Below are 25,454 nucleotides of genomic sequence, written 5' to 3' on the forward strand. Positions count from 1 at the left end.
GAACATTTATACTATGGACTCTTTGGTTTTTATAAATCAGATTTACAAACATTCTTCTGCATCAGAACAAGAGTCATTGATAAGCCATAAATATTCAAGATAATTGCCCTGTTGGACCAGACCCAAAGATTACCTCTTCTAGTTTCTTCGTTCTCACAGTAGACAACCAGGAACTCTTTAAAACCAAAATAAAGGATTCATAAGGACAGGGGGTCTCCAGCCTTGACAACTTTATGACTTGCAGACTTCAACTCCCAGAATTCCTCAGCCAAATCGTAAAGTTACCAAGCTTGAAGACCCCTACCTAAGGACAATCATGTCCCTATCTCTTGTTTTTAAAGGACTGGTATTCAATGGCTGATATTCTTTTGTGGCAGTTGTATAAACCATCACGACTCTTAGTCATTTATTTAGCTGCCAGAGGTAATAATTCCTTTAGATGGCATAATTAATCCTCAATGTTTATCTTATTTACATGGATGTGATGCAGGCCTTAAAACACATGGATGATGTAATAACAAAATCTTAAAGAGTTGTAACTGGGGAATCAAAGACCATTAAAACCAGTAAGGATTCACAGATTTGAGTTCATCTATCATGCAAAATCCACATGTAATTGTTTGACATTGGGTGAAGCCAGCACTGTGATTTATAAAGCACCATTTAGGGCTTAGCATGTTTGAAGCCAGATCTAGTGGCTTTAATTAAACCTTGGTTAGAAGTTAATCATGACAATGTACATATGAACTTGGACAATGTAATGGAATGGAGGGAGATGGATGAAGGTAAGCATTGGACGGATATATAAAATAAAATAATGGGAGCTACATACAATCATTTGAAGTTACAATGTCACTGAAAAAAGTGACTTATAACTGTGTTCACACATCCTAGTGTCGCAGCATCCCCACGGTCACATGATCAAAATTAAGATGCTTGGCAACTGGCATGTATTTATGACGGTTGCAGGGTCCCAGGGTCATACAATCACCTTTTGCGACTTTCTGACAAGCAAAGTCAATGGAGAAGTCAGATTCACTTAATAACCGTCTTACTAACTTAACAATTACAGTGATTCATTTAGCAACTGTGGCAAGAAAGGTCATAAAATGGGGCAAAAATCACTTAGTTTAGAAGCAGAAATTTTGGACTCAAGTGTGGTTGTAAATTAAGGACTACATGTAATGTAATAAAAGGAACACAAAATAATACTGCATATGGTAGCTCTCCCTCCCAAAATATCATCTCTCTTGTCAAACATGATATGTACTTATCATCCATGGTGATAAATGTTTATATTTTCCAGAGTTTTCCTGCTCTTTAAAAGAACATCATATCAAAAATACCTTCTGATAATCAGGCTGATGCAACAATGGAGCCCAATCGTTTTGAATTCAGCTCTATTCTTGAATGGAGCTATGGAACTTTAGTATATTTTTGCTTCAGTTTCAATTTGTAAGCCTGGGTCTAAAATTGATCTCAGAGGACTATTGTGTCAATTAAATTAATACTGATTATCATAATGCAACTTTGAGGATTAAGGTAGGAAACTTGAGAGTCTGCAATACGTGGCTTTTTGCCAGCAAGAACAGTTTACAATTCCCATTGTCTCCAATCTGTTTGGGGATTATTATCCATAATTTTTAATTAAAGACATTTTTAAGGAAATAAAAGCCATAAGAGAAAATACAGTTAATAAAGAATAAATCATAGCAAAGAAAATAAAAAAGAAACAAAAGGAAAAGAAAAAAAAGATTATAAAAAAGATACAGTACTTCGGATCTTCTTGATAGTGGTTATAGACAAAGTTTTTACTTTATCCCCTTTCTCAGATTACATTATCACTTCCCTCTTTCCATAAACTCCCCTTTCTAATCTTAAATCCCAGGGTGAAATTCAGCAGGTTCTGACAGGTTCTGCAGAACCGGTAGCGGAAATTTTGAGCAGTTCAGAGAACCGGCAGCGGAAATTTTGAGTAGTCATGAGAGCTGGCAAATACCACCTCTGTCTGGCCCCAGAGCAGGCTGGGAATGGAGATTTTGCAGTATCCTTCCCCTGGAGTGGGGTGGGAATGGAGATTTTGCAGTATCCTTCTCCTGCCATGCCCACCAAGCCACACCATGCCCACCAAGCCACGCCCATAGAACAAGTAGTAAAAAAAAATGGATTTCACCACTGCTGAAAACCCATAAATCACAAGTTAATTCCTCTCTCTTTTTTTCTAGCAAAAAGTTCCAGATGTGTTGAACAATTTATGAACACAAAACAGCATGGTTGAAGCAAGTGATTATGGGAGCTATAATCCCAGCCTACTCAAGGATTTCCTGCCTGAGCAAGGGATTGTATTAGAAGACCTCCAAAGTCCTGTCCAAATCTCTCATTCTGTTATTCTGTAAGGGGTCCAATATGGGAAGATATTGTAAGATGAGAAGTGTGGTAGTCTACAGTGACAAAAATGTCTGTCTATCACCTACCAGTATGTATCTATCTATCTATCTATCTATCTATCTATCTATCTATCTATCTATCATCTATCTATCTATCATCTATCTCCATCCATCCATCTAGCTATCTAGCTGTCATCTATCTCAGAAATCTGGTAGCATTTTTAAAGTAACAAATATTATTAGAAGGCAGCTCATGAAAACTTATACCTTTAAGTTTTAAGTTTCTGTCATCTACACCTCTATAACTGTCTGGTTTGGTTCTGCAACCCAACAAGACAGACACAGACTTCAGAGGATAATTAGAACTGTAGAAAAAATAATTGCTACCAACCTGCCTTCCATTGAGGACCTGTATACTGCACAAGTCAAAAAGAGGGCTGTGAAAATATCTACAGACCCCTCGCATCCTGGACATAAATTGTTTAAACTTCTACCCTCAAAATGATGCTATAGGGCTCTGCACACCAGAACAACAAGACACAAGAACAGTTTTTTCCTGAATGCCATCACTCTGCTAAACAAATAATTCCCACAACACTGTCAAACTATTTACTAAGTCTGTATTACTATTACTATTAATCTTCTCATCGTTCCCACTACCCATCTCCTTCCACTTATGACTATATGACTGTAACTTTGTTGCTTGTATCCTTACGATTTGTACCCTATGACTACCATTAAGTGTTGTACCTAATGATTCTTGATAAATGTATCTTTTCTTTTATGTACACTGAAAACGTATGCACCAAGATAAATTCCTTGTGTGTCCAATCACACTTGGCCAATAAAATATTCTATTCTATTCTATTAAAACAAAGTTGCTAGTCAGAAAAAGTGCTGCCAGATTCCAGTTTGTGGAAGGTTATCCTTAGATAAATAGGAGGTTGTAATTATCTGGTTACTTTTCTCACAAGCCTGCTATGGCAAAGAAAATTAGGGGACAACAAATACTGTGCATCTGTTCACTTAATTCCTTGTGACAAATCATTTAAGGAAAATACAATTAGGACTTAATTTAAAAACCTTCACTTTGGTGCCCTTCAAATTAAATCGATAAAAATCTGATGGATCTGAGTTTTCTATAAATTTCAGGCAAGAATGGAATTCACATCAAACAGCAGGCAAAGCTGCTTGAAGCAGTTTCCCCTTAAAGTGGATATTTACCATTATCGGAAAAGTAGCTTTTTCTTATTCAACAGTTTGAATATGTTTGCTATTTGGCTCTATTCTCTTTGTCGCTAAGCCGAAAAGAAAGTATAAGCAACATCCTTATATACAGCATGACTCTAAGGCTGGCCTCGTTTCTTGGCTTTGCACCTGAATGATGAAATATCAGAGATTCCATATCTGAATTATATAACAAAACCTGAAAGCTTGCCCTGCCCTCCTTGAAAGCGTTCGTTTCTTTAATAGTGTAACCTTCGAAAACTGAGTTTCTCAATCTTGGCCACTTTTAAGATGAGTGGACTTCAACTCCCAGAATTCCCCTGGCAGCCCATGCTGTGGCTGGGGAATCCTGGGAGTTGAAGTCCACCCACCTTAAAGAAGCCAAGATTGAGAAACACAGTTTTAAAACCTGATTGCTTTTTGACAAACTATTACCATTTCCACAAACCTTACAGAAGACTCAAAGGGCAGCTCTTCAGAGTGGTCCTCAGACCCTTCACAAGCCTCGTTCCAATAACCCCGGCCTGGAAAACTCAACTTGGGGGTGCTGTGTGTTGAAACCCCCCCCCCCCACTTTGACTGAAAAAGTCAGGGTTGGCGGGCTCTGCTTTGACTCCCAAAGCCAACAGGTGAGCGAGACCGCCCTATGCAAATGAGAGCGTTGTCTGTAGCCTCTGACTGGCTCTGGTCCGACGCCCAGCCCTCTCCCGACAGGTTAGAGCCGCCAACGCCGCCTCCCGCTTCAGTGCACCTGCCTGCCAGGCTCCTCGAAGGAACTTCCACCTGAGCTCCCTTCGCTGCTTCTCTTCAGCGGGCCAGCGTCTTTGCCGTCGATCCACCTGGGTCCCGCCATGGAGGGGTTGCGGGGTGGCCTGAGCCTCGCCGGGCTCCTGTCTTTGCTGCTCGTCGCCGGCGGTAAGTAGAGGAAGAGGACATGTGATAGCCGTCCGGGGCGCCTGGAAGGCAGCGGGCAGCTCCTCTCCTGGTTGCGTCCTGCGCACCTTGCAGTTTGGCCGCGGGGTACTTCTCGCGATCCCGCCCCGGTTTGGAGCCGAGACTGCTTTGGCAGCAGCCGAGGCTTCGGGCTGTGTGGTAATAATAACGCCCCGCTGGTTTCCTTGGGGGTGTGTGGATGTTTCAAGTTTCTAGTCCTCAAGGCTTTAGGAGCCAAGTTGGTTTTGCGGGTGGGGGGGGGATCCAAGTGGAGCTCCATGCTTGGGGCAGTGAAGAATTTGGATGGGAGGGAAGGGAGGTGGGTTGTGGTGGGGACATCAGCAGCCCTGCAGAATAACTGTGTTATCCAGAAATATATGCTTAAAATGCAGAGATCGTAGTTTACCTGTTTTTTTTTTTTAAAGCTTTAAAGCTTGATCCTTTTTGTGCCTGAGGCTGGGGGCGGTTACTCCTGCCCAAGGAGATGCTTCCTGCTCTAAGGAATCCTTTCCTTAATTCTGTTTCTCACCGTTCCAGGCTTAATCTGGATCTTTCTTTTGAAAGGTCTTCTCAAGGTGGCACGATCAGGATAGAATACAGAATAACAAGAGCTGGAAGGGACCTTGGGAGGTCTTCTAGTCCAACCCCCGGCTCAGGCAGGAAGTCCCATACCATTTCAGACAAACAGTTGTCCAATCTCTTAAAATCTTTCAATGATGGAGCATTCACAACTTCTGGAGGCGAGACCTCAAATTGAAGTCTTAATGATGATTGTAATGATTAAAGGAGCCCCCCCACACACACATACACCACTGTGTTTTCTTTTCCTGTTTTGAGTCTTATGGAATTGTGCTTTTAATGCACTCTTCTGCTAGAGGGGTGAGACGACCACTCTTCTTGCTGAATGCTTGGTTGGAGAGCCCTATCCTCATTCCAGTTTTATCTTCGATTTAAGACTTCTTGGTTTCCCACCCTTCTTCCTGAAACCAGCTTTTAAGAGCATGACTAGCAAAAGATGCCTGGCCTTGTTAGCTTACAAGAGGGCAAAGGTCTGTGCATTGGGAAAACACAGACAGAAAGACAGAAAGGGCTGGAAATGTTCCTTGGAATGTCTTGAGGAAGAAGACTTGCCATCTTATTTTCTCTAACCCCCTCCCCCCCCACACACACACATTGGAGTTTTTATGCTCTTTTAGGAAGATATTTCCCAAGGAAAGTTGGTTAGCTGTGGTTATATCTCTAGGCCTGGAAAAGCCATGCTGACTGCATTTTTTGCCTGCCGGAATTTTAGAAGGAAAGCTGCAACACTAGAATGCGCTAAAAGGAAGGGCTTGTCAAAATAGGAACTTCTGGTCCAATGTGTTAAGATCCTTTTTAGTTACTCTTTGAAAAAGGTTTAACCATTTATGGCAACCTTCAGGCCTGCAACGTCCTTTCTGACAGATGTAGAAATATAATAGGAGGTGAGAAGTGAGATTTTTCCCCCCCTTCTTTTCTGGAAGTAAATGTGTTCTTGGAGCCAAAAAGAAAGAAGAAAAAAAGCATTATCTCCTTTTTGGTAGTTACACCCAGTCTTTGAGCTGCTTCTGAAACTTCCATTATCTTCTTCCATGAAAGCTGAAACCTTAAATACACTTCATAGAAGAGGCATTGAAATCCAAGCACTTGGGAATAGCGGTTCCTGGAATGTTTTGCACGTGTGTTTACATTTGTTTATCCTTTCAAGCCTGCACTTGGGCAGGATGTCTGTAATCAAACAAAATAAGAAGATATAAAATGCTTTGCCCTCAGGGCTCATACAGTCAGCAGTAGCAGCACTCAGTCCTGGAACATAAGAATAAAGTACAGGTAGTCCTTGACTTAAAACACTTCATTTAGGGATTGTTCCAAGTTACAATGGCACTGAAAAAAGTGCCTTACGTCCATTTTTCACATTTACAACCGTTGTCACATCCCTGAAGTCATGTGATCAAAATTCAGATGCTTGGCAACTGGCTCATATTTATGACGGGTTGCAGTTTCCTGGAGTTGTGTGATTCCCTTTTGTGACCTTCTTACAAGCAAAGTCAGATTCACTTAACAACCATGGTACTAACTTGACAACTGCAGGGATTCACTTAACAACTGTGGCAAGAAAGGTGGTAAAATGGGGCAAAACTCAAATTTACAACTGTTTCGCTTAGCAACAGAAATTTTGGTCTCGATTGTGGCTGTAACTTGAGGACCACCCGTAAACAGGATCCTTTTCTTCGCCTTGACCCACAATCTCCAAACTCTGCATTCACAAATAATGGGTTATTATTTTCTGGGATTTGCTGCTTCCTCGTATTTTAGGTTTTGCAAAGGGGAAAAAAACAATTTTACAAAGCATAAAACGCAAATTTAAATTACTTCCAGCAACTGAGATCTGTAAAAAAATTATTAGTCAATAAGAAGTCAGGTTGGGTAATGCATTGTATTGAAACATGATGTGACTTGCTTAGTTTCAGCCTTGTGAGATCCATGAACCCAGCCATCGTGGCATGTAAATCAATAGTCATAGTTTATTGTTAAAGTTGAAACAAGGATTTAATGGGTTGGTCAAACCATGGTTAAAACTATGGTAATAGCGATTTAGCACCATGTTGAAGCTAGTACCTAATTGAAAGGGGTTTTCCTGGATTCTTATCTAATTTGGAGATGCCAAGGATTGAATTTAAGTCATTCTGCATGTATTGTTGATTTTTAATTTTCCCCTGTTACTTTTTGGTGGATTGTGATGTCCGGCACTTAGTAAATGTGGTCTTATTCAGATTATTTTCTTCCAAGATTACATCCATAACAGATGCATTTAATGCAGTTAATTTTACAAATTTAAAGTCTGAAAAAAGCCATCTTAGATATGGATGCCACTATTCTGAATATGCTCAGAGAATTTTCCCAGCATTCAGAAAATTCAGTTTTTTCTTGTGTTTTTGTTCCCAACAGAGATGCAAAACTATAGGACAATTGTACCTGTTCTTGCTGAGAAAAAGAGCATTCGTTGAAATTCTGCCTCTCAGGTTTACAATGAGGCAGAAAACAGTGGATGTTTCTTGGCCTTTTTATTTCTTGAGTTTAAAAAAATGGTTTGCAGGCAGTCCTCGACTTACAATAGTTCATTTAGTGACTATTCAACATTACCACAGCACTCAAAAAAGTGACATAGAACCGTTTTTTCCCAGCTATGACCTTTGCAGCGTCCGCAGGATCATGTGATCAAAATTTGGATGCTTGGCAACTGGTTCATATTTATGACCGTCACTATTTCCTGGGACAATGTGATCCCGGGAGCCGCCCTGAGTCTTCGGAGAGGGGCGGCATATAAATTGAATTAATTAAATTAAATTATATTAAATCCCCTTTTATGACTTTCTGACAAGCAAAGTCGATGGGGAAGCCAGATTTCATTAACAGCTGGGTTACTAATTTATTGACTGCAGTGATTCACTTAAGAACGGAGGCAAGAAAGGTCGTAAAATGGGACAAAACTCACTTAACAAATGTCTCACTTCACAACAAAAACGTTGGGCTCACTTCAGTGGTGGGTTCCTCCTGGTTCAGTCCGGTTCGGTGGATATGATGTCACCGAACCGGTTCTCCTCCCGTCCTCCCATCCCCCCCTCACCCACGTTATTCTTACCTTTTATTTGGTCCCACCCCCAATCTATTGCTGCCTCCTGAGTCCCAACTGATGACTAGAGGGAAAAAAACTGTTTAAACTCTTACCGCGGGGCTTCAAAGGCCATCCTACAGCTGATCAGTGTTAAAAGCAAACAAATGAGTTGGATCATAAGTGTGAGGACTGGTCGTAAGTGTGAGGACCTTCCAGAAATGACTCTGACCAGCTAGCCATGCCCACCTAGACACATGACCTCCAAGCCACACCCACAAAATAAGCCACACCCACAGAACCGGTAGTAAAAAAATTTAGAACCCACCCCTGGCTCACTTGTGACTGCAAGTCGAGGATTACCTGTATTTGAAACCAGCAATGATGTCAGCATTTTAACACCTCTGAGGAGTAAAGTTGGGTGTCATTTGCTCACAACTAAAGTTGATGGCTCTTAGAAGAATAATAATAATAAAAAAAAGTCTTGTAATGCGAATGTGTCCCTCAGGTGTTCAGTTTGTGCTAGGTTGAGCCCTGGGAGATGGGTTGGTGTGTAAGAGGGCAGGGATAGGTCAGGCTAGTTTCTTTCAATGACTTTTTCTCCTTCAGGGTGTGGCAAGCTTGAACGTCATGAACAGGTAACCTAACAAGTCAGCCTGGATCTGTTTTTAGACATCCTTATTGCTCACCCAACCACAGTTTTGTCATGAAAGATCAGATAGCAGGAAGAGCCCTAGAAGTAGCTGCTGGATGTCAGCTGTGACATCTTGAAGGGGCTTTTCAGGGGTGGTACTTGTGCTGAGGACTCTGTTCTAGGTGGGAGCAGATTTGTGTGACAACAAACTTGAGTCCATGCTTACAGTAGTGGCCAAAATTGTGGAAACCTTTTGGGAAAAGTGTATTTTTGAGGTTTGATGGCTAATAACACCGTTTTTTTTCGGAGTTTCAAGATTATTCAAGTTTCAAGGAGCCTGGATAGCTCTGCAGACTAAGCACTGTAATTTAACACCAGCTGTCTGCAATTACTGTAAGTTCGAATCTCACCAGGCTCAAGGTTGACTCAGCCTTTCATCATTTCTAAGATAGGTAAATTGAGAACCCAGTTTGTGGGGGCCATAAACTGACTTTGTATAAAAAATATACAAAAGTATGAAGGCTATTGCTTAACGCACTGTAAGACGCCCTGAGTCTCTGGAGAAGGGCGGCATATAAATCAAATTTAAAAAAAAAATTATCGTATTCCACTGCTGGAATGGCCCAGACCTTAACCCAATTTAAAATCTATGGAGCCGACTAAAGAAACTTGTTAGTCGGAAGAAACCCAGCAATAAAACCCAGTTAATAGAAACAATCATTCAATCAAGAGTTTCACATTATAACAACTGCAGAACTCAAAGACTTGGTTCACTCCATGGAAAAACATTGTAAGGCCGTAATTCATGCTAAAGGTTACCCAACTAAGTATTCACTGACATGATAATTTTTGTATATCTCATTTTTTTCTACATGTTTCACTTTTCTTCTTTATATTGTAATTCTAATAGCAAATCCTTCATACAAGTTATTGCATTACATTCTTGATTAAATTATCTTTCCATTGATAGATAATTTTATGGTACTACTCCCCCAAAAAAGTGGTGTTATTAGCTAGTTTTAGAAAATACACTTTTCCCAAAATTTTCCACAATTTTGGCCACTACTGTAGGTTGTGCTGCAGATATACCAGTAAATGCGGTATCCCTACAAGGATGTTGTGAGTCCTTGTTTCACAATCTGATCGTAGGAAATCAGATTGATTGGGCCAAATATGTTTTTAAGTTGCAGTAAAGCAGGGATCCCCAAATGCCAAGTGGCATTGATGGATGGACATTGACATCACATCGACCATACAGAGATCCTGCTGGATGGAAAAGGATGAACAATAGCTGGTCAGAAAGGTTAATTTGACCCAGGCTTCAATGGAAGGACTTATTCCCAAAATCCCACCAAGAGAACACAATCAGGGATAGTGGGAAAGGGATTTCCAGCATGGATGCCATGACTCAAACTTTGATAATCTGGAAAATGCAAGATGAGAAGGTTTATTTAAACCCATTTTGATTGTCTAGTTCGGCTTCGTTTAGTGGCCTCCAGATGTGTTGGTCTCTGTTTTCCATTATCCCCAGCCAGCATTTGATTAAGAAAAGTTAATTTACCTGTCTCAGGTTACTCAGGTCTCAATTTTTTCAACAGAGCTACTGAGATTATGGAACAATTTAGCCTCATCATCTGCTCTAAGTTGTTCACCTCTTGTTTATTGAACTTATACAAATCTGCGCAAGGATTCTCGCCCCGTTCAAAAACAGCTCCAGACGTCTGTAGTCCTACAATATTAGCAGTGTTCAAGGACCGAGCAGGCATATTTGTACCAATGGAAGAGAATATTTGTGGCTCAGGGTTGAACTGTGGGATCCCTGGTGCTCTTGAACTTGGTGGTTTTCTTGCAGATGTTTCCATAACCCAACCTAAGTGGTGCTAGGTTTGATGATATTCAGTGCTAGCACTGATGAAGTTACCTAGTTCGGTAATGAAATATCTTCAAGAAAAAGAAAAACCAAGCTCAGAGTGTCTGTGGAGTTTCTCAGTCATCCAGGTCATGGTTGTCCCAAAGGTGCTTCTTCAAGAGGCAACTGGCCGTTATGTTTTTTCTTTGAAGATGTTTTGGATGAGAAGCAAAACATCTTCAAAGAAAAATCAGAAAGTCCAGTTGCCTCTTGAGAAAGTACCTTTGGGACAACCAAGCTCAGGGAGCAACAAGGAATCCCCTCAGACTTATTTATGGTTCAGCAATGGAATAGTTGAAACGACAGAAAAAAAATAATGTTTTTTTTCTTTGAAACATCATGACTCTATGAAGCGTGGGGATTCATTCCCCATTTGGAAGAATTTTGCCTCACTTCACCTCCCATGTTCTGAGTTCAGCCAATTTTGCAGGACTTGCAGAGGATAAGGTGGCTTGATGACTTTGCAGCTCCCCTTCATAAGAATTGCTTCCAAATGTTTGTTTATTTATTCAATTTGTTTGCCACCCATTTTGCTGTGAGGTGTGTATTGCACATAGCTGGTTGGGTTAAAGCTGGTTAATGTAAAACCTATTCCCTATCCCAGTCACCACAAACCATTTCTAGGTAGAGAACATAATTTTTGGAAAAGGACCGAACCACCCTTAGAGTAATTGGGAAGATCCCCTCTGAGGAGGAACAGATGTTCTGGAATTCTCTGGAATGTTCTATTGCACATGCACAAACCAATCAGACACACGTGATATGAAATAAGGACATGGATGGGTGCAGTTGATTTAGTTATCAGAGATCCCCTCATCTGGAATAGTTGTTTATCTAATATTTTTATTAAATAAGAATGGGAAAGCTTATGTAAGGGGGAGAGAATCTTATCTTTTTTTTTTGTTATTATTTTATTTTCAGCATCCAGCTGGGGTGGATCCTTTATGTTTGATGTTAGATTTATTTGATATTTGGGTCACTTTTTCCCCTTTTTGTCCATGATTTCCCCCCTTTTTTTCTTATTAGTGTTGGATGTTTGTTTTTTTGTTTTGCATTTTATTCTTGTTGATAAACAAAATATATATAACAAAAAGAGGAAGTGGATGGGTGTGTGTGTGTAAGAAATATATTTTCACTTTTGCGTGGAGCAGAACTGGGAATATTTTGACATTGCAGGATTGGGACAGGACAGTGATTCAATGATCATGTGAAGAGTTAATAGCAATAATTTATAATGTCTTGGTAAAACTACACTTTGAATACTGCAAACCACTTTGATCACCATGATGTAAAAAAGATGTGGAGACTCTAGAAAGAGTGCAGAGAAGAGCAACAAAGATGATTAGGGGACTGGAGGCTAAAATATATGAAGAACTGTTGCAGGAACTGGGTTATGTCTAGTTTAATGAAAAGAAGGACTAGGGGAGACATGATAGCAGTGTTCCAATATCTCAGGAGCTGCCACAAAGAAGAGGGAGCCAAGCTATTCTCCAAAGCACCTGAGGGTAGAACAAGAAGCAATGGATGGAAACTAATCAAGGAGAGAAGCAACCTAGAACTAAGGAGAAATTTCCTGACAGTCAGAACAATGAATCAGTGGAATGACTTACTTCCAGAAGTCGTGGATGCTCCAATACTGGAAATTTTTAAGAAGAGATTGGGCAACCATTTGTCTGAAATGGTATAGGATTTCCCGTCTGAGCAAGGGGTTGGACTAGAACACCTCCAAGGTCCCTTCCAACTCTGCTATTTTGTTAAACTGCTTTTGAAGGATTGAATATTGAAAAGGTTTCAGAACTGCCCTTGTTCTTTGCTGATGAATCTTCTTTCTTGGGTCTTTAATCTGTTTGTTTGGTTTTAATTTTGCTAATCACAGTGCAGCCTTCAGCCAGTGGGGCATCAGAGGGTTAGTGATGAAGTGAACAATGAAGAAGATTTGGTCATGTTTCCTTTTTTTTTAAAAAAATAATTTTTTTATTAATTTTTCCAAGTTTAAAATCAACATAAGACAAAAACATTGATTATACATAAAAACAAAAACCATACATTCCCCTCCCTTCCTCCCCCATTCATAACACTAAACATACAAACACATCTATCCCGGCAGATAATGTTCCTGCCCTCGTTAATAAATAATTATGCCCACAACACAGAATAAAGTAAATAATCTCTAAATATGGTTGTCATACAATTATCGTTTAATCTAGATAAATATATTTCTCCTCATATTGACTTAGGCCTTCACTTCATCTCAATCCTTTTATTCAACCACCGATACCAACTGTCCCAACTTTGAAAAAATTCAGAATCCTCCTTTTCTTTCAACATATACGTCATTCTATCCGCCTCAGCGCACTCTAATACTTTATTTATAATTTGGGCACTAGCCGGTATCTCTTTTTCTTTCCACTGTTGGGCGAATGCTATTCTAGCTGTGACTAAAATATGTAGAGTGAGATACCATTTTTTCTTACTCAGCCCCTCTGATTTGGTCATGTTTCCTGATGCCTTTGCAGTTGGAATGGACTTCAGAGGAGTTTGGTGTGGGTCTAGAACATGGGTGTCAAACTTGATTGAGGGCCACATCAGGGTTGTGTTTGATCTCGGGGGGGGGCAGGGTGGGGGAGGCCACGGTGGGCATGGTCAGTTCGACATCACTCCTGTCAGGGGTGCATGTGGTGACCTGAGCGCTCTGCCAAAGAAAACAGACTCCCGAACTCTGTTTTCATTGGCAGGGGGTTGCAGGAGGCCGTGGCAGCCAAAAACGGAACTCGGGAGCCTCTTTTCGCTGGCAGAAGCACTGCAGGCCGGTCCTTTGCTGTTTCCAGGGTGGCCCTGTGGGCCGGATTTAAATACTATGGGGCCAGAGTTTGGCACCCCTGGTCTAGGACAACTCGTCGTGGCTAACTTACCACAGGACAAGAGTTAAACTATTACTTAAGAAATGGTGGAATAGAATTGTTAAAGAAAGGAGGAACAAAATGAAATACGAATCACAAAAATTAAAATAAATGTTTAATTATTTGAAATAATTAAATTGAATTATTGAATTGTCCCATGGCGAGTGGCCGTGGTGAATTAGTCGTGGCAGGTTGTTGCATTCCGGGCTTGGTGTAGTCTCGCAAGGGAGGAAATAAATACTTGGGAAGCAAAGTTGCCCCAAGAAAAATCTGGGCAGGAGCAGAGAGGAAGGGAGAGAGAGAGAGAGAGAGAGAGAGAGAGAGAGAGAGAGAGAGAGAGAGACTGACTGACTCAGATTCCTTAGCGCAACCTCAGGAGGAAACCTTGGAAAAGCCCACGAGAAATCACCTTTCTCTTTCCGTCAGGATGATGATATCCCTCTGGGTTATTTCTAAAATGAAAAGTACACGGGCTTTGGTATAGTTTGGTTCGGGACTTTTGCTCTAGAAAGAAAGGGCTGTGGCTTTATTGTGGCTTTATAGTTTATGATCTATTTCCTGCATCTTTCACAAGAGACGCAATGCATTGGATCAGGCCAGCTTCCTTCAAGAATGCTTCTGCTGGATTGCCACCTGTTGCCCTGCTGTTCGAGGCAAAGGAGTTTGGGAAGATAACGTGAGCGAGTTCTTAGGTGCAGCATGATCGATAACACTTCTTCCAAAATGCTCTTAAATAAAAATAAGGCCTGGAGACTAAAACATATGAGGAATGGCTGCAAGATTTGGGTTTGGCTAGTCTAAAGAAAAGAAGGACTAGGGGTGACATGATAGCAGTATTCCAATATTTGAGGGGCTGCCACAAAGAGGAGGGGGTCAAATTATTCTCCAAAGCACCAGATAGCAAGACAAGAAACAATGGTTGGAAACCAGGGGTGGGTTCTACTTACCTTTACTTCGCATCGCACCCGCACATATGCAGATCGCTTATGGTGACGTCCGGGTCAGTGGGCGGAGCATCCCGCCAGTTTTACTACCGGTTCTTGCGAACCGGTCCGAACCGGGGGCAACCCACCACTGTTGGAAACTAATCAAAGAGAGAAGCAACCTGGAATTAAGAAGAAACTTCATAACAGTGAGGACAATTAACCAGTGGAACAGCTTGCCTCCAGAAATCATGGGCACTCCATCACTGGAAGTTTTTAAGAAGAGTCTAGAGTTCAGACTGTCACTTATCTGAAATATTATAGGTTCTCCTGCTTGAGCAGGAAGCTGGACTAGAAGACCTCCAAGGTCCCTTCCATTCTATTGTCCTTAAAGTTGTGTGGCTCAGCATGGGGCCCAAATTCAGGCCAGTTTTAGATCAAAGAGTTAAGGCCATATGGTCAGCAGAATCAAGGGGAAATTGGCTTCCTGTGGATATTAGGTGTAGACAGTCCTCAATATTCAGCTCTTTGTTTAATGATTTGTTTGTTTAGTGCTGTTGTAACCACTCAAGGACCATTTTTCACACTTATGACGATTGCGGCATCCCTATGGTCATGTGATCAAATTTTAGCCGCTTGGCAACTGGTTCAAATTTATGACGGTTGCTGTATCCCAGAGATATTCTGACGAGCAAATTCAATGGGGAAAGCTGGATTCACTTACACCATGTTACTAATTTAATAATTGCAGTGATTCACTTAACAACTCTGGCAAGAAAGGTCGTAAAGAGGGGCAAAACTCACCTAGGAACTCTTGCTTAGCAGCAGAAATTTTGGGCTCAGTTATGGCCATAGATTATGAGTTATGACCATAATGCAGCCTGCCCATCAGTTATATCGTGTGATGGTAGTCCATTAGGTTACCCACATGACAAATGCAATTTTATGACTTTTTGTGATGGTCATTAAGTGCAGGCTATGGTTGTTAAATGAAGTGGTGGTTTGCTATGGGCCTAGCTTCGCTGAAAACCAGAAGTAAATGCCGCTTTTCCGCAAAGCGGTCATAAAACACAGGTGACTGTGGGATCCTAACCCATATGAAGTAACCATGGAATGGGAGGGGGGCTGGAACGCTGCATCTAGATTGTAAATACCCTTAGATAGTTCCGCCATAACTCTGAACGGTTGCTAAATGACTGTAAGCTGAAGACTACCTCTATATCAGTGGTTGGTTGCCGCCGCTTCGGACCGGTTCGCAAGAATCGGTAGTAAAACCAGCGGGAGGCTCTGCCCACTGATCCGGATGTCATCATAGGTGATCTCCGCATGCGCGCGGGCGCGATGCGAATCGGTAGTAAAGGTAAGTAGAACCCACCCCTGCTATATACTAATAGGAAAAGGAGTGTCCTAGAAACCACTTTTCATAAGCAAGAGGTGTAATTAATAAATGACCAGGTATCTTTATGTCCTTCTAATATTGTTTTTTTCTTCTTTTTCATGTTTTTCCCCTGTTCCTATTCTGCAGTCACGAAAGAGGCCAGCGCAGAAAGTAAGAGATTCACCGAATGTTGCACATTCTGCCTATCTTCTTACCTTTCCTGTTTTTCCGCTGGCTAATTGAACTCTGCCCTCCCCTCTTCAAATCCCGATTTGCTTCCGTTTCTAACAGTCGTGGTTTAATGATCATAACGTCTTTCTATGGAAATCCTTGATTCTGTGACCTTTTTCAAAATGGGGTTATCTGTTCTTGGCCTTCCAGATTGAAGTGGCAAGTTGCATGGGCTTCCACGTGTTACCTTTTCAGCCATAGAAACCGGAAGGCACTGTTAAAAATAAAGATCAGAGATTTCCTAAATGATCTTTCTTACTAACTTCCCCTGGAACAGAAGCGTGCTCCTAATTTATCCCATGGCTGTACTTGGCAGCCAGCAATGAACGAAACAATACCATGAATTCTAGAACGAGATTTCCCCCCTTCTCCCCACTCATGAAAATGTCATCTGTCTGCAGTGTTGTGTGGGGTGCCTGCCCTGGGACGGATCGTGGGCGGTTCTAATGCTCAAAATGGACAGTGGCCATGGCAGGCCAACCTGAACTTCAATGGTCATCATGCCTGTGGGGCAACCCTCATTGCCCCCCAGTGGTTGGTTTCAGCTGCACATTGCTTCCCAAAGTAAGTCAATTATCCTTCAAAGTTTGGTCTAGTGGTGAAGGAACCAGGCTAGAAACCAGGAGACTGTGAGTTCTAGTCCTGCCTTAGGCATGAAAGCTGGCTGGGTGACTTTGGGTGGATCGCTAGGAGACTGTGAGTTCTAGTCCTGCCTTAGGCATGAAAGCTGACTGGGTGACTTTGGGTGGATCGCTAGGAGACTGTGAGTTCTAGTCCTGCCTTAGGCATGAAAGCTGACTGGGTGACTTTGGGTGAATCTCTAGGAGACTGAGTTCTAGTCCTGCTTTAGGCATGAAAGCTGGCTGGGTGACTTTGGGTGAATCTCTAGGAGACTGTGAGTTCTAGTCCTGCCTTAGGCATGAAAGCTGACTGGGTGACTTTGGGTGGATCGCTAGGAGACTGTGAGTTCTAGTCCTGCCTTAGGCATGAAAGGTACCCTGGCTGGGTGACTTTGGGTGAATCTCTAGGAGACTGAGTTCTAGTCCTGCTTTAGGCATGAAAGCTGGCTGGGTGACTTTGGGTGAATCTTTAGGAGACTGTGAGTTCTAGTCCTGCCTTAGGCATGAAAGCTGACTGGGTGACTTTGGGTGGATCGCTAGGAGACTGTGAGTTCTAGTCCTGCCTTAGGCATGAAAGCTGACTGGGTGACTTTGGATGGATCGCTAGGAGACTGTGAGTTCTAGTCCTGCCTTAGGCATGAAAGGCACCTGGCTGGGTGACTTTGGGTGAATCTCTAGGAGACTGTGAGTTCTAGTCCTGCCTTAGGCATGAAAGGCACCTGGCTGGGTGACTTTGGGTGAATCTCTAGGAGACTGTGAGTTCTAGTCCTGCCTTAGGCATATAAGCTGGCTGGGTGACTTTGAACCAATCTTTAGGTGTGTGAGTTCTAGTTCCACCTTAGTTTTGAAGCTGACTGGGTGACTTTGGGCCAATCATTCTCTCTCAGCCTAACCCACCTCAAAGCATAGTTGTGAGCAAAGTAGTACAATAGTAGGAAAGCACAGGTAGTCCTCCACTTACAACAGTTCGTTTAGTGATCATTCAAAATTTACAACAGCACTGTAAGGAGTGACTTGTGACCATTTTTCACATTTATGACTGTTGCAGCATCCCCACGGTCACATGATTAAAACTCAGATGCTTGGAAATTGGTTCATATTTATGACTGCTTCTGGGTCCCACGGTCATGTGGTCGCTTTTTGCATCCTTTCTGACAAGCAAAGTCAAGGGGGGAAAGCCAGATTCACTTAACAACTGGGTTACTAAGTCAACAACTGCAGGGATTTCACGTAACAAGAAAAGTCGTAGCATGGGGCAAAACTCACTCAACCTACATCTCACTTAGCAACATGAATCTGGGTCTCAGTTGTGGTCGTAAGTGGAGGACTACCTGTATGTTCACCATCTTGAGCTATTTGTAAAAATAATAAAGCTGGGATTAAAAAAAAATCTAAAAAAAGATGTGGGTATTAAGAAACAGACCCTCATGCTGTTAGCTTCCTTATAGAGAAAGTTTCAAGGCTGCTGGATTCGGTATTCCAAACCTTGATAATAAATGGATGTGGCATTGTGGAGTTTGTAGAATGCAATCAGTAGGAGAGTTCAACTCTCTCATTACAGTGTGTGACAGCTTGGTCATCACCACTGCTGCTGTTAACCATTGAGAGTTTCCAAACTCTTTGGATGTACAGATTAATCCTTGAATTATGACCGCAGCGGAGCCATAAAATTTCTATTACTAAGTGAGACATTTCTTAAATGATTTTTGACCCCTTTTATGATCTTTCTTGCCAGAACTCTTAAGGGAATCACTGCCATTGTTAAGTTAGCTCATAAGGTTATTAAGTGAATCTGGCTTGCTTGGCAGAAGGTCGCAAAACGGGATCACATGACACTGCAACCGTCATAAATATGAACCAGTTGCCAAGCATCTGAATTCTGATCATGCGACGAATGGGGATGCTGCAGTGGTCGTTAAGGGCGAAAAACGGTCACAAGTCGCTTTTTTCAGTGTCGTCGTAACTTTAAACGGTCACTTAATAAACAGTTGTAAGTCAAGGACAACCTGTACAGTTCGGTGTATGGCTGTGTGTTATACTAGCTTAATGCTGGCTGACGGTTAAGAAGTAGGATATATTTAAGCATTGTAGGTGGGGGGAAAAACTCAGGTGGATTATTATTGTCTTCTTGCCATGCTTGGGTACTTGGGAATCTGTTTGGTCCTCACTGGGAAGAGAAGAGTGGGTCTGGATGCGTTTGGGATGATCTTACAAACTTAGAATCTCAGAAATGACGTAACCACCTTCCTCTCTACAGGGTGAATGACATCTCGTTGTATGAAGTGACCCTGGGGTCCTACCAGCTGAAAAACCCCTCGCCAGACATCCAAGTGACGCAAATAGACCAAGTGATTAAGCATCCTGATTTCAATGAAGACGAAGGCTCTCAAGGAGACATTGCCCTGGTGAAACTCAAAGTCTCAGTTCCGTATTCTCGGACCGTACGGCCAATCTGCCTGCCTGCCTCTTCGGTCAACTTCCCGCAAGGCATGACGTGCACCGTCACAGGCTGGGGGAATGTCCATGAATCTAGTAAGGACAAAAGATTTTCATCTGGAGATTTCATCTGGGGCTGTCATCCCTATTCTTAGCGGCCTCGGATGGTGGTGGTATTATAAATCCCAGAATTTCTCATCAGCTGGCTGGATAAATGTGGCACTTATGGCTTCAGTTGTACCCGAAGGATGGCATGCTTTTTTTATTATTATTATTTTCTGATTTAAAGTATGCAAGGATGCTGATATACCTGAAATGGTGAACCATTTCTGTACAGGTAGTCCACAACAGCTCATTCAGTGACTGTTCAAAGTTAACAACGGCATTCAAAAAAAAGTGACTTATGACCTTTTTCACATTTATGACCTTTGCAGGAGCCCCCCCATGATCATGTGATCAAAATTCAGATGCTTGGCAGCTGGTCCATGCTTATGAGCGTTGCTGTGTACCAAGATCATGTGATCACCTTTTGATGAGCAAAATTAATGGGGAAGCCAGGTTGATTTAACAACTGTGGTACTAACTTACCAACTGCAATTATTCACTTAACAAGTGTGCAGTGATGAAATCCTCCGTGGGTTGCCACCGGTTCGCTGCCCGGCCATATGCGGTGCACGGCAAACGCATGCTGCGTGCACGCATGCACAGTGCGCGCCAAACATACTGCACGTACATGCGCAGTACATGCCAAACTCACGCTTCATGCGGAAAAAGGAGCCTTTTGAAGGTAAGTAGAACAGCGAGGGGGGGAACAGCTTTGCCGCACGATTTAGATTTAGCAAATATAAATCATGCAGCACAGCTGATCATCGGAAATACTGGTTCACACGAACCGGTAGGGTTTTATTTACTACCGGTTCGCCCGAACCGGTGCGAACCGGTAGCTTTTCACCCCTGCAACTGTGACAAGAAAGGTCATAAAAGAGGGCAAAACTCATTTAACAAATTGCTCACTTAGCAATAGAAAGTTTGGGGCTCCATTGTGGTCATAGGTCAAGAACTATCTATATTTCTAAGGCATCAATTTTTTAAAAATCAAAAACGAGCTTGCAAGGGTATAAATATCTAAACGAAAACAAAGAGAAAACATTCCATAGTAATAATAACCATTGACAATCCATGAACTTTTTGGGTTATTGTTTGAGAGATGTTAATTGAGAAACAGAAGGACCATAGAAAGGCAGAAAAAAAGTGGGAACAAAGTCTGACTTCCTGCTGGCTTCCCCATTGATTTGTGGGAAGCCAGCAGGAAGCATTGGAAATGGCAATCATGTGACCATGTCTGATGGTGGCGGCACTGAAGCAGCCACAACTTTGTCAAATCTCAATCCCATAGGAATAATAGGTCCTGGATTTGGACGCATTCTTTAAATTAGCTCATTTGAGGTAGGTTGATTCAAAAATTGTTGCCCTATGATGCACTGCTTTGTCCAATTAAAGGTTACAAACAGACGAACAGGAGAGTTTTAATAACAACAGAGTAGCAGTTGGAAAACCTCTAGGGAAGTCAAGGTTTTGAGGAACTGTAAACGGCCCTGGTTGCCAGAAATTATAGTGCCATCTCCTAGACCAGGGGTCCTCAAAGTACGGCCCAAGGGCCGAATATGGCCCGTTGAAGCCATTAACCGGCCCACGAGGCTGTCCTACCCACATTGCCCCGCCTAATCGCTGGCCCCCACCTGCCTTCTGGAGGCCCCAGGAGGCCAAAAACAGACCCGTTTTTGGCCTCCCAGCTTCCAGAGAGGGAGGGAGGGAGGGACACACACACACACACACACACACACACACACACACACACACACACACACAGAAGTCCCCCACCCTCCTACCCCAAGGCAGCCACATCCCTTCCCTAACCTGTTTTCTACCCCCAGGAGCATAACAAATTAAAATTTAATTTGTGTGTATTGTTTAATGGACTGCTAAATTGGCCACAGCCACCCAATCACATGACCACCTAGCCACACCCATCCAGCAAATCCACCCTCCAACAGTCTGAGGGACCATGAATTGGCCCCCTATTTAAAAAGTTGTCCTAGACAATAGTTTGAAACCATTAATGGGAAAATGCAGAAGAATGTAAGCTGACATTCAGAATGGTTGAATGCTTCCTTTACAAGAAAAAAACCGGTTTGGGATGGTTTAGCTTGGAAAAACATTGATTGATCAATGTTGGCACTATAATTTCTGGTAACCAGGGCTGATCAAAGTATATAAAGCCATGCACGGACGGTATGGAGCATGTGACCAGAGATTATGGAGATTTTCTCCTCCTTCTTCTCTGAAAAGAGTTTGGATCAGGGAGAACCTAATGAAGCTGTGAAGAGATCTAGAATAGACAAAAGGAAGCATTTACAACTGCACATAATTGATCTGTGGAGTTCATTACCACAAAAATGGGGATGGCTACTGACTTTATGGGCACTGGACACATTCATGAAGAATTGCTCCATCCAGAACTAGTGGTCTTGAAGACTTAATGTTATTTCTGGGTTGGGGACAGGGGGTCTACAAAGGGTAGCTGTGACGTAATGACAGTAGGAGTAGAGTATGGCTCTGTGAGCATTCATTCCAGAGACATCTGGTTGGGGGAGAGAAAGTGCTGGGTGAAGAAACATGTTGGACTGATCCAGGAGGAGAACCTATTTTGGTTACCTGAGGTTGGTCAACAGTTGTAGAGGAGACCGCTTGGCTTCCAGGAAGTTCTGAAGAATCTAGCATTTCTTAGTTTGGGTTCCACATCCAAAGAAAGACTATCCCCCCTACTTAACACTTAAAAATAAGATCCTTCAGGATGTCTTGCCTCCACACTGACTCTGTACCATCTCCTTCCCTGTAGCGAGCCTCCCTTCGCCCATGACGCTACAACAACTTGAAGTGCCCATCATTGGCCTGGACACCTGCAGGTGCCTGTACCGAAGGAACCCAGATCCCGAGGAGTCCCACATCCTCCACCGTGACATGATGTGTGCTGGCTTTGTAGAAGGCAAGAAGGATGCCTGTCAGGTGAGGCCACCGGGAGGAGGTTAGAGGTGCCATTAATTGGCCAAGTGCAGTGGTAGTGATGGTGGTAGGACACAAGGCCCTAAAAACCATCCTCTGAAGGAGTTCTCAGGCATTTTATGAGGATTGCACAAGAAAGCATCCCTTTATTAGAGGAGGCTAATAAACAGTTGGGTGCTTGTGCTCTAAAGCAGTGTTTCTTAACTTTAACAACTTTAAGATGGGTGTACTTCAACTCCCAGAATTCCCCAGCTAGCCAGACTGGCTGGGGAATTCTGGGAGTTGAAGTCCACCCATCTTAAAGTTACCAGATTTGAAAATCACTGTTATAACCTCTCTCCAATTCTGACTCCTCTTCATATTATCTGAATCAGTATGCTAACGGATTCTCAACTTCTTTTCCTTTGCAACCCCCCCCTCCCACCTCAAAAAAAATTTAAAAAATGACCCCGTTAAATGTCTTTAATTCCTTTTGTTGTTTTTTAGGGTGATTCCGGAGGCCCCCTTTCCTGTCTCGTGGATGGCGCCTGGTTGCTGGCTGGCGTCGTGAGCTGGGGATCCAGCTGTGGGGCTGCCAACAGACCTGGTGTTTACATCCGCCTTCCTTTCTATGCCGACTGGATTAAGGAAAAAGTTCCAGAAGTACAGCTTCAGCAAGTGACAGTCCCTACAAATACGGCCCCGGAAGAGGTCTTGTGTTCCAATTCTACAGGAGGGGGAGGCCCCTATGATGACATTCAACCCTCACCAGGCTGGAACAGGCCCCTCAGCCCAGGCAAGAACCAACCCAACAGTTCTGTTTCCCTAGCCTGCTGGGTTGGTCTACCACTTCTTCTCCTCCTCCTCCAGACCTGCTTGTAGTAACTTTCCACTCCCATCCCAAGTTGTGCAGGGAAAACATGGTTGTCTTCCTGTTTTTATCCTACTGGCGATGCTCTCCCTACTTCATAGCCTGCTGTGCTTCAAGCTTTCTCTTTGCATGCTGGGTGCAGAAAAGGCAGTGTGATTTGATTGGGACGTGGTACTGTACCTCCGAAGCCCAAACTGCCTCTCAGGTGGTCATCGAATGTATATTTTGTAAATCCACCTGCGGTCTTGGCCTAGCATACGGCTTTTTTAAAAGTTCACTACTTCTCTCCTATTCCTGGCTTTTACTCAGAGGATCTAATTCATAATTTTCCAAGTGTGTTTATTTTTTGCCCCTTTCCCATTTCCCTACAACTTGCTTAGCCTTTTTTAAAAAATCATAGTCGGATACAAATCTGTAATAAACCTGTTTTTGGGGGGTTTTTTTTTGCTGTGGACATAATTTCATAAATCAGTGGGCGCCTAGTCTCCTTTTTTAGGCAAATTCCTGAACTGCCTTTGGATATGACTAATCTGTTGAGTAGTTGGCACCCTTCTCCGATTGCATTCCTCACATACGTTTTGAAACGTGATCAGTTTCAAGACAGCTTCCTCTCTGTCCATGTCTTCCTTTCCTGCTCATAATGTGAATTCTCTTGTAGCCTTCCTAGCAGCTGCTGCGAAGACACGGTCCTCCACAATAGTTGGACGTTATTCAAGGACCAAAATTGAGCCCTTTGAAGAGAATCGGTCAGCTGAATCCTTTTCTTCCTTAGGATTTAATTGAGATCGCCGTCTGATGTCTTGCCCAAGTGAGAGCAGCATAATGTACCCTAACGTAATTTCTCCCTCTTAAAGATCATTGCCTTGTCAAGTAGACAATGCCATTAGTTAACTTGGATGATGGGAGGATTTTTACAGGGTTAGCAGTTCTACTGTCTTACGTTATCATGGTTTCTGCTTATGTGAAACAGGTCAAGAATGTTGTTAGTAAGTACAATGCAACCACCGAGTGAAAAAGGGATATATTCTATAGGACCACTTCCACCCATGTTTGATTTACTTGACCCTCTTCTGGGCTCCCTATGTGACTTGGTATTTACCCACCCCTCCTCCTGGTTCATAGACTGAATAACAGGAGGCTTGGCAGACGTGCTGGGACTTTTGAAACCAACTTGTTGCCTTTTGATCGTTGGCTGGGGTGGGGGGGATTAGGCCCACTTCTCTGTGCCGCAAGCCTTGCAGTTTTGCCTGATTTAAACCAGAATTGTGCAGGGGTGGAAATGCAGCCTCTGGATGTTTATGAATCTAAGGTGGGATGAGGGCAGAGATTGTGGGATGTTCTTATGTGTGTGGATATCTCAGGTCAGAGATACTATCAGTCTGACAGGTTTATGGAGCAGCACGGACCCTGATGTCAAGGCGATGAAGGGGACCACTTGTTTCCAAGTACGCTTGGACAGAAATAACTGCCAGCACGGATGCAGAATTAAAAGGAGCAGGACTGCTGATCGAAATTCAGTGATCGAAATTGCCCTCTTTGGGGGGAAAAGAGGATTGCGACTTTAGATAATTTATGTTTGCACACACTGAAAAAAAAAAGACTAATGTACGGATCATCTTTTAAGGAAGGATTGAAATCAGTTGCTGTTTTTGAAATGAAGGGTTTTAAATAAACAGTAATTCTACACTAATATGGCTTTTATTTATTACCAAAGGGAAGCTTTGTGGACTTTAATCTCCCAAGAAACATTAAGGTGGAAACTAGGGAAACTTTTAACAGACTGCGAAGCAGTTGCTTATGAGCATTAACATCTACAGGTAGAGTTCTCCAAAAGGCATGCAGGAAGTAGATGCCAAACTACCAGGATCTGCATTGCCTGCAGCCGAGCATAATGACTCATGCAATTGATCTTGTCACATGAGCTGTGGCATGAATACTTGGCATGAGTTGGTCAAGAGTCTGGGATTAGGATAGGTGTGCAATTCTTAATACCAAACTGTCACCAGACCCAAGTGGATCAAGAAAAACAACTCAGTCATATTTGGCAAGTGAGGTTCACCGAGGTTGAGTGTTAAAACAACATCTTGGCGTGCTGTTGTTAGTCAAACCTTGTGAAAATGAGGAAGAGGTGCATTAGTAAACCCCTTCACAAGAAGGGTTACAAGTGTGAACTACCTGTTATGAAAAGGACATGGTTTCTGTGACTAAGCATATTGGTACAAATTGGTCTTCATTTCCTGCTATAAGTTTGTTCCTCCTCAGAAGGATCTTTTCTCTAGTTTTCCTTTCCCAGGGCTGTTCCTTGTCGTTGGCAGTTTTTTCACTGTGCCAC

The 25,454-nt window shown here is 42.6% G+C and overlaps 1 protein-coding gene across 1 annotated transcript; it reads left to right on the plus strand.

The window, feature by feature from the left end:
* Nucleotides 1-4,364: 4,364 nt before the first annotated feature.
* Nucleotides 4,365-24,812, plus strand: LOC117666822 (prostasin). The gene is made up of 6 exons (XM_034419805.3): nucleotides 4,365-4,529; nucleotides 16,070-16,093; nucleotides 16,555-16,717; nucleotides 19,031-19,305; nucleotides 22,109-22,275; nucleotides 22,759-24,812. The coding sequence occupies exons 1-6, from the start codon at nucleotides 4,466-4,468 to the stop codon at nucleotides 23,131-23,133; spliced, it is 1,068 nt and encodes a 355-aa protein (XP_034275696.2). The 5' UTR covers nucleotides 4,365-4,465; the 3' UTR covers nucleotides 23,134-24,812.
* The last annotated feature ends 642 nt before the right edge of the window (nucleotides 24,813-25,454 follow it).

The sequence above is a fragment of the Pantherophis guttatus genome, chromosome 4 (genome assembly GCF_059756535.1).
Source record: "Pantherophis guttatus breed Tessera chromosome 4, ASM5975653v1, whole genome shotgun sequence".
Lineage (NCBI taxonomy): Eukaryota > Metazoa > Chordata > Lepidosauria > Squamata > Colubridae > Pantherophis > Pantherophis guttatus.

Excerpts from the sequence above, each read along its gene's own strand:
- LOC117666822 (XM_034419805.3), top strand. The coding sequence starts at position 4,466 with ATGGAGGGGTTGCGGGGTGGCCTGAGCCTCGCCGGGCTCCTGTCTTTG. Across the intron at positions 16,094-16,554 it reads GAAAGAGGCCAGCGCAGAAA|TGTTGTGTGGGGTGCCTGCC; the intron begins GTAAGAGATTCA and ends ATCTGTCTGCAG. Across the intron at positions 22,276-22,758 it reads GCAAGAAGGATGCCTGTCAG|GGTGATTCCGGAGGCCCCCT; the intron begins GTGAGGCCACCG and ends GTTGTTTTTTAG.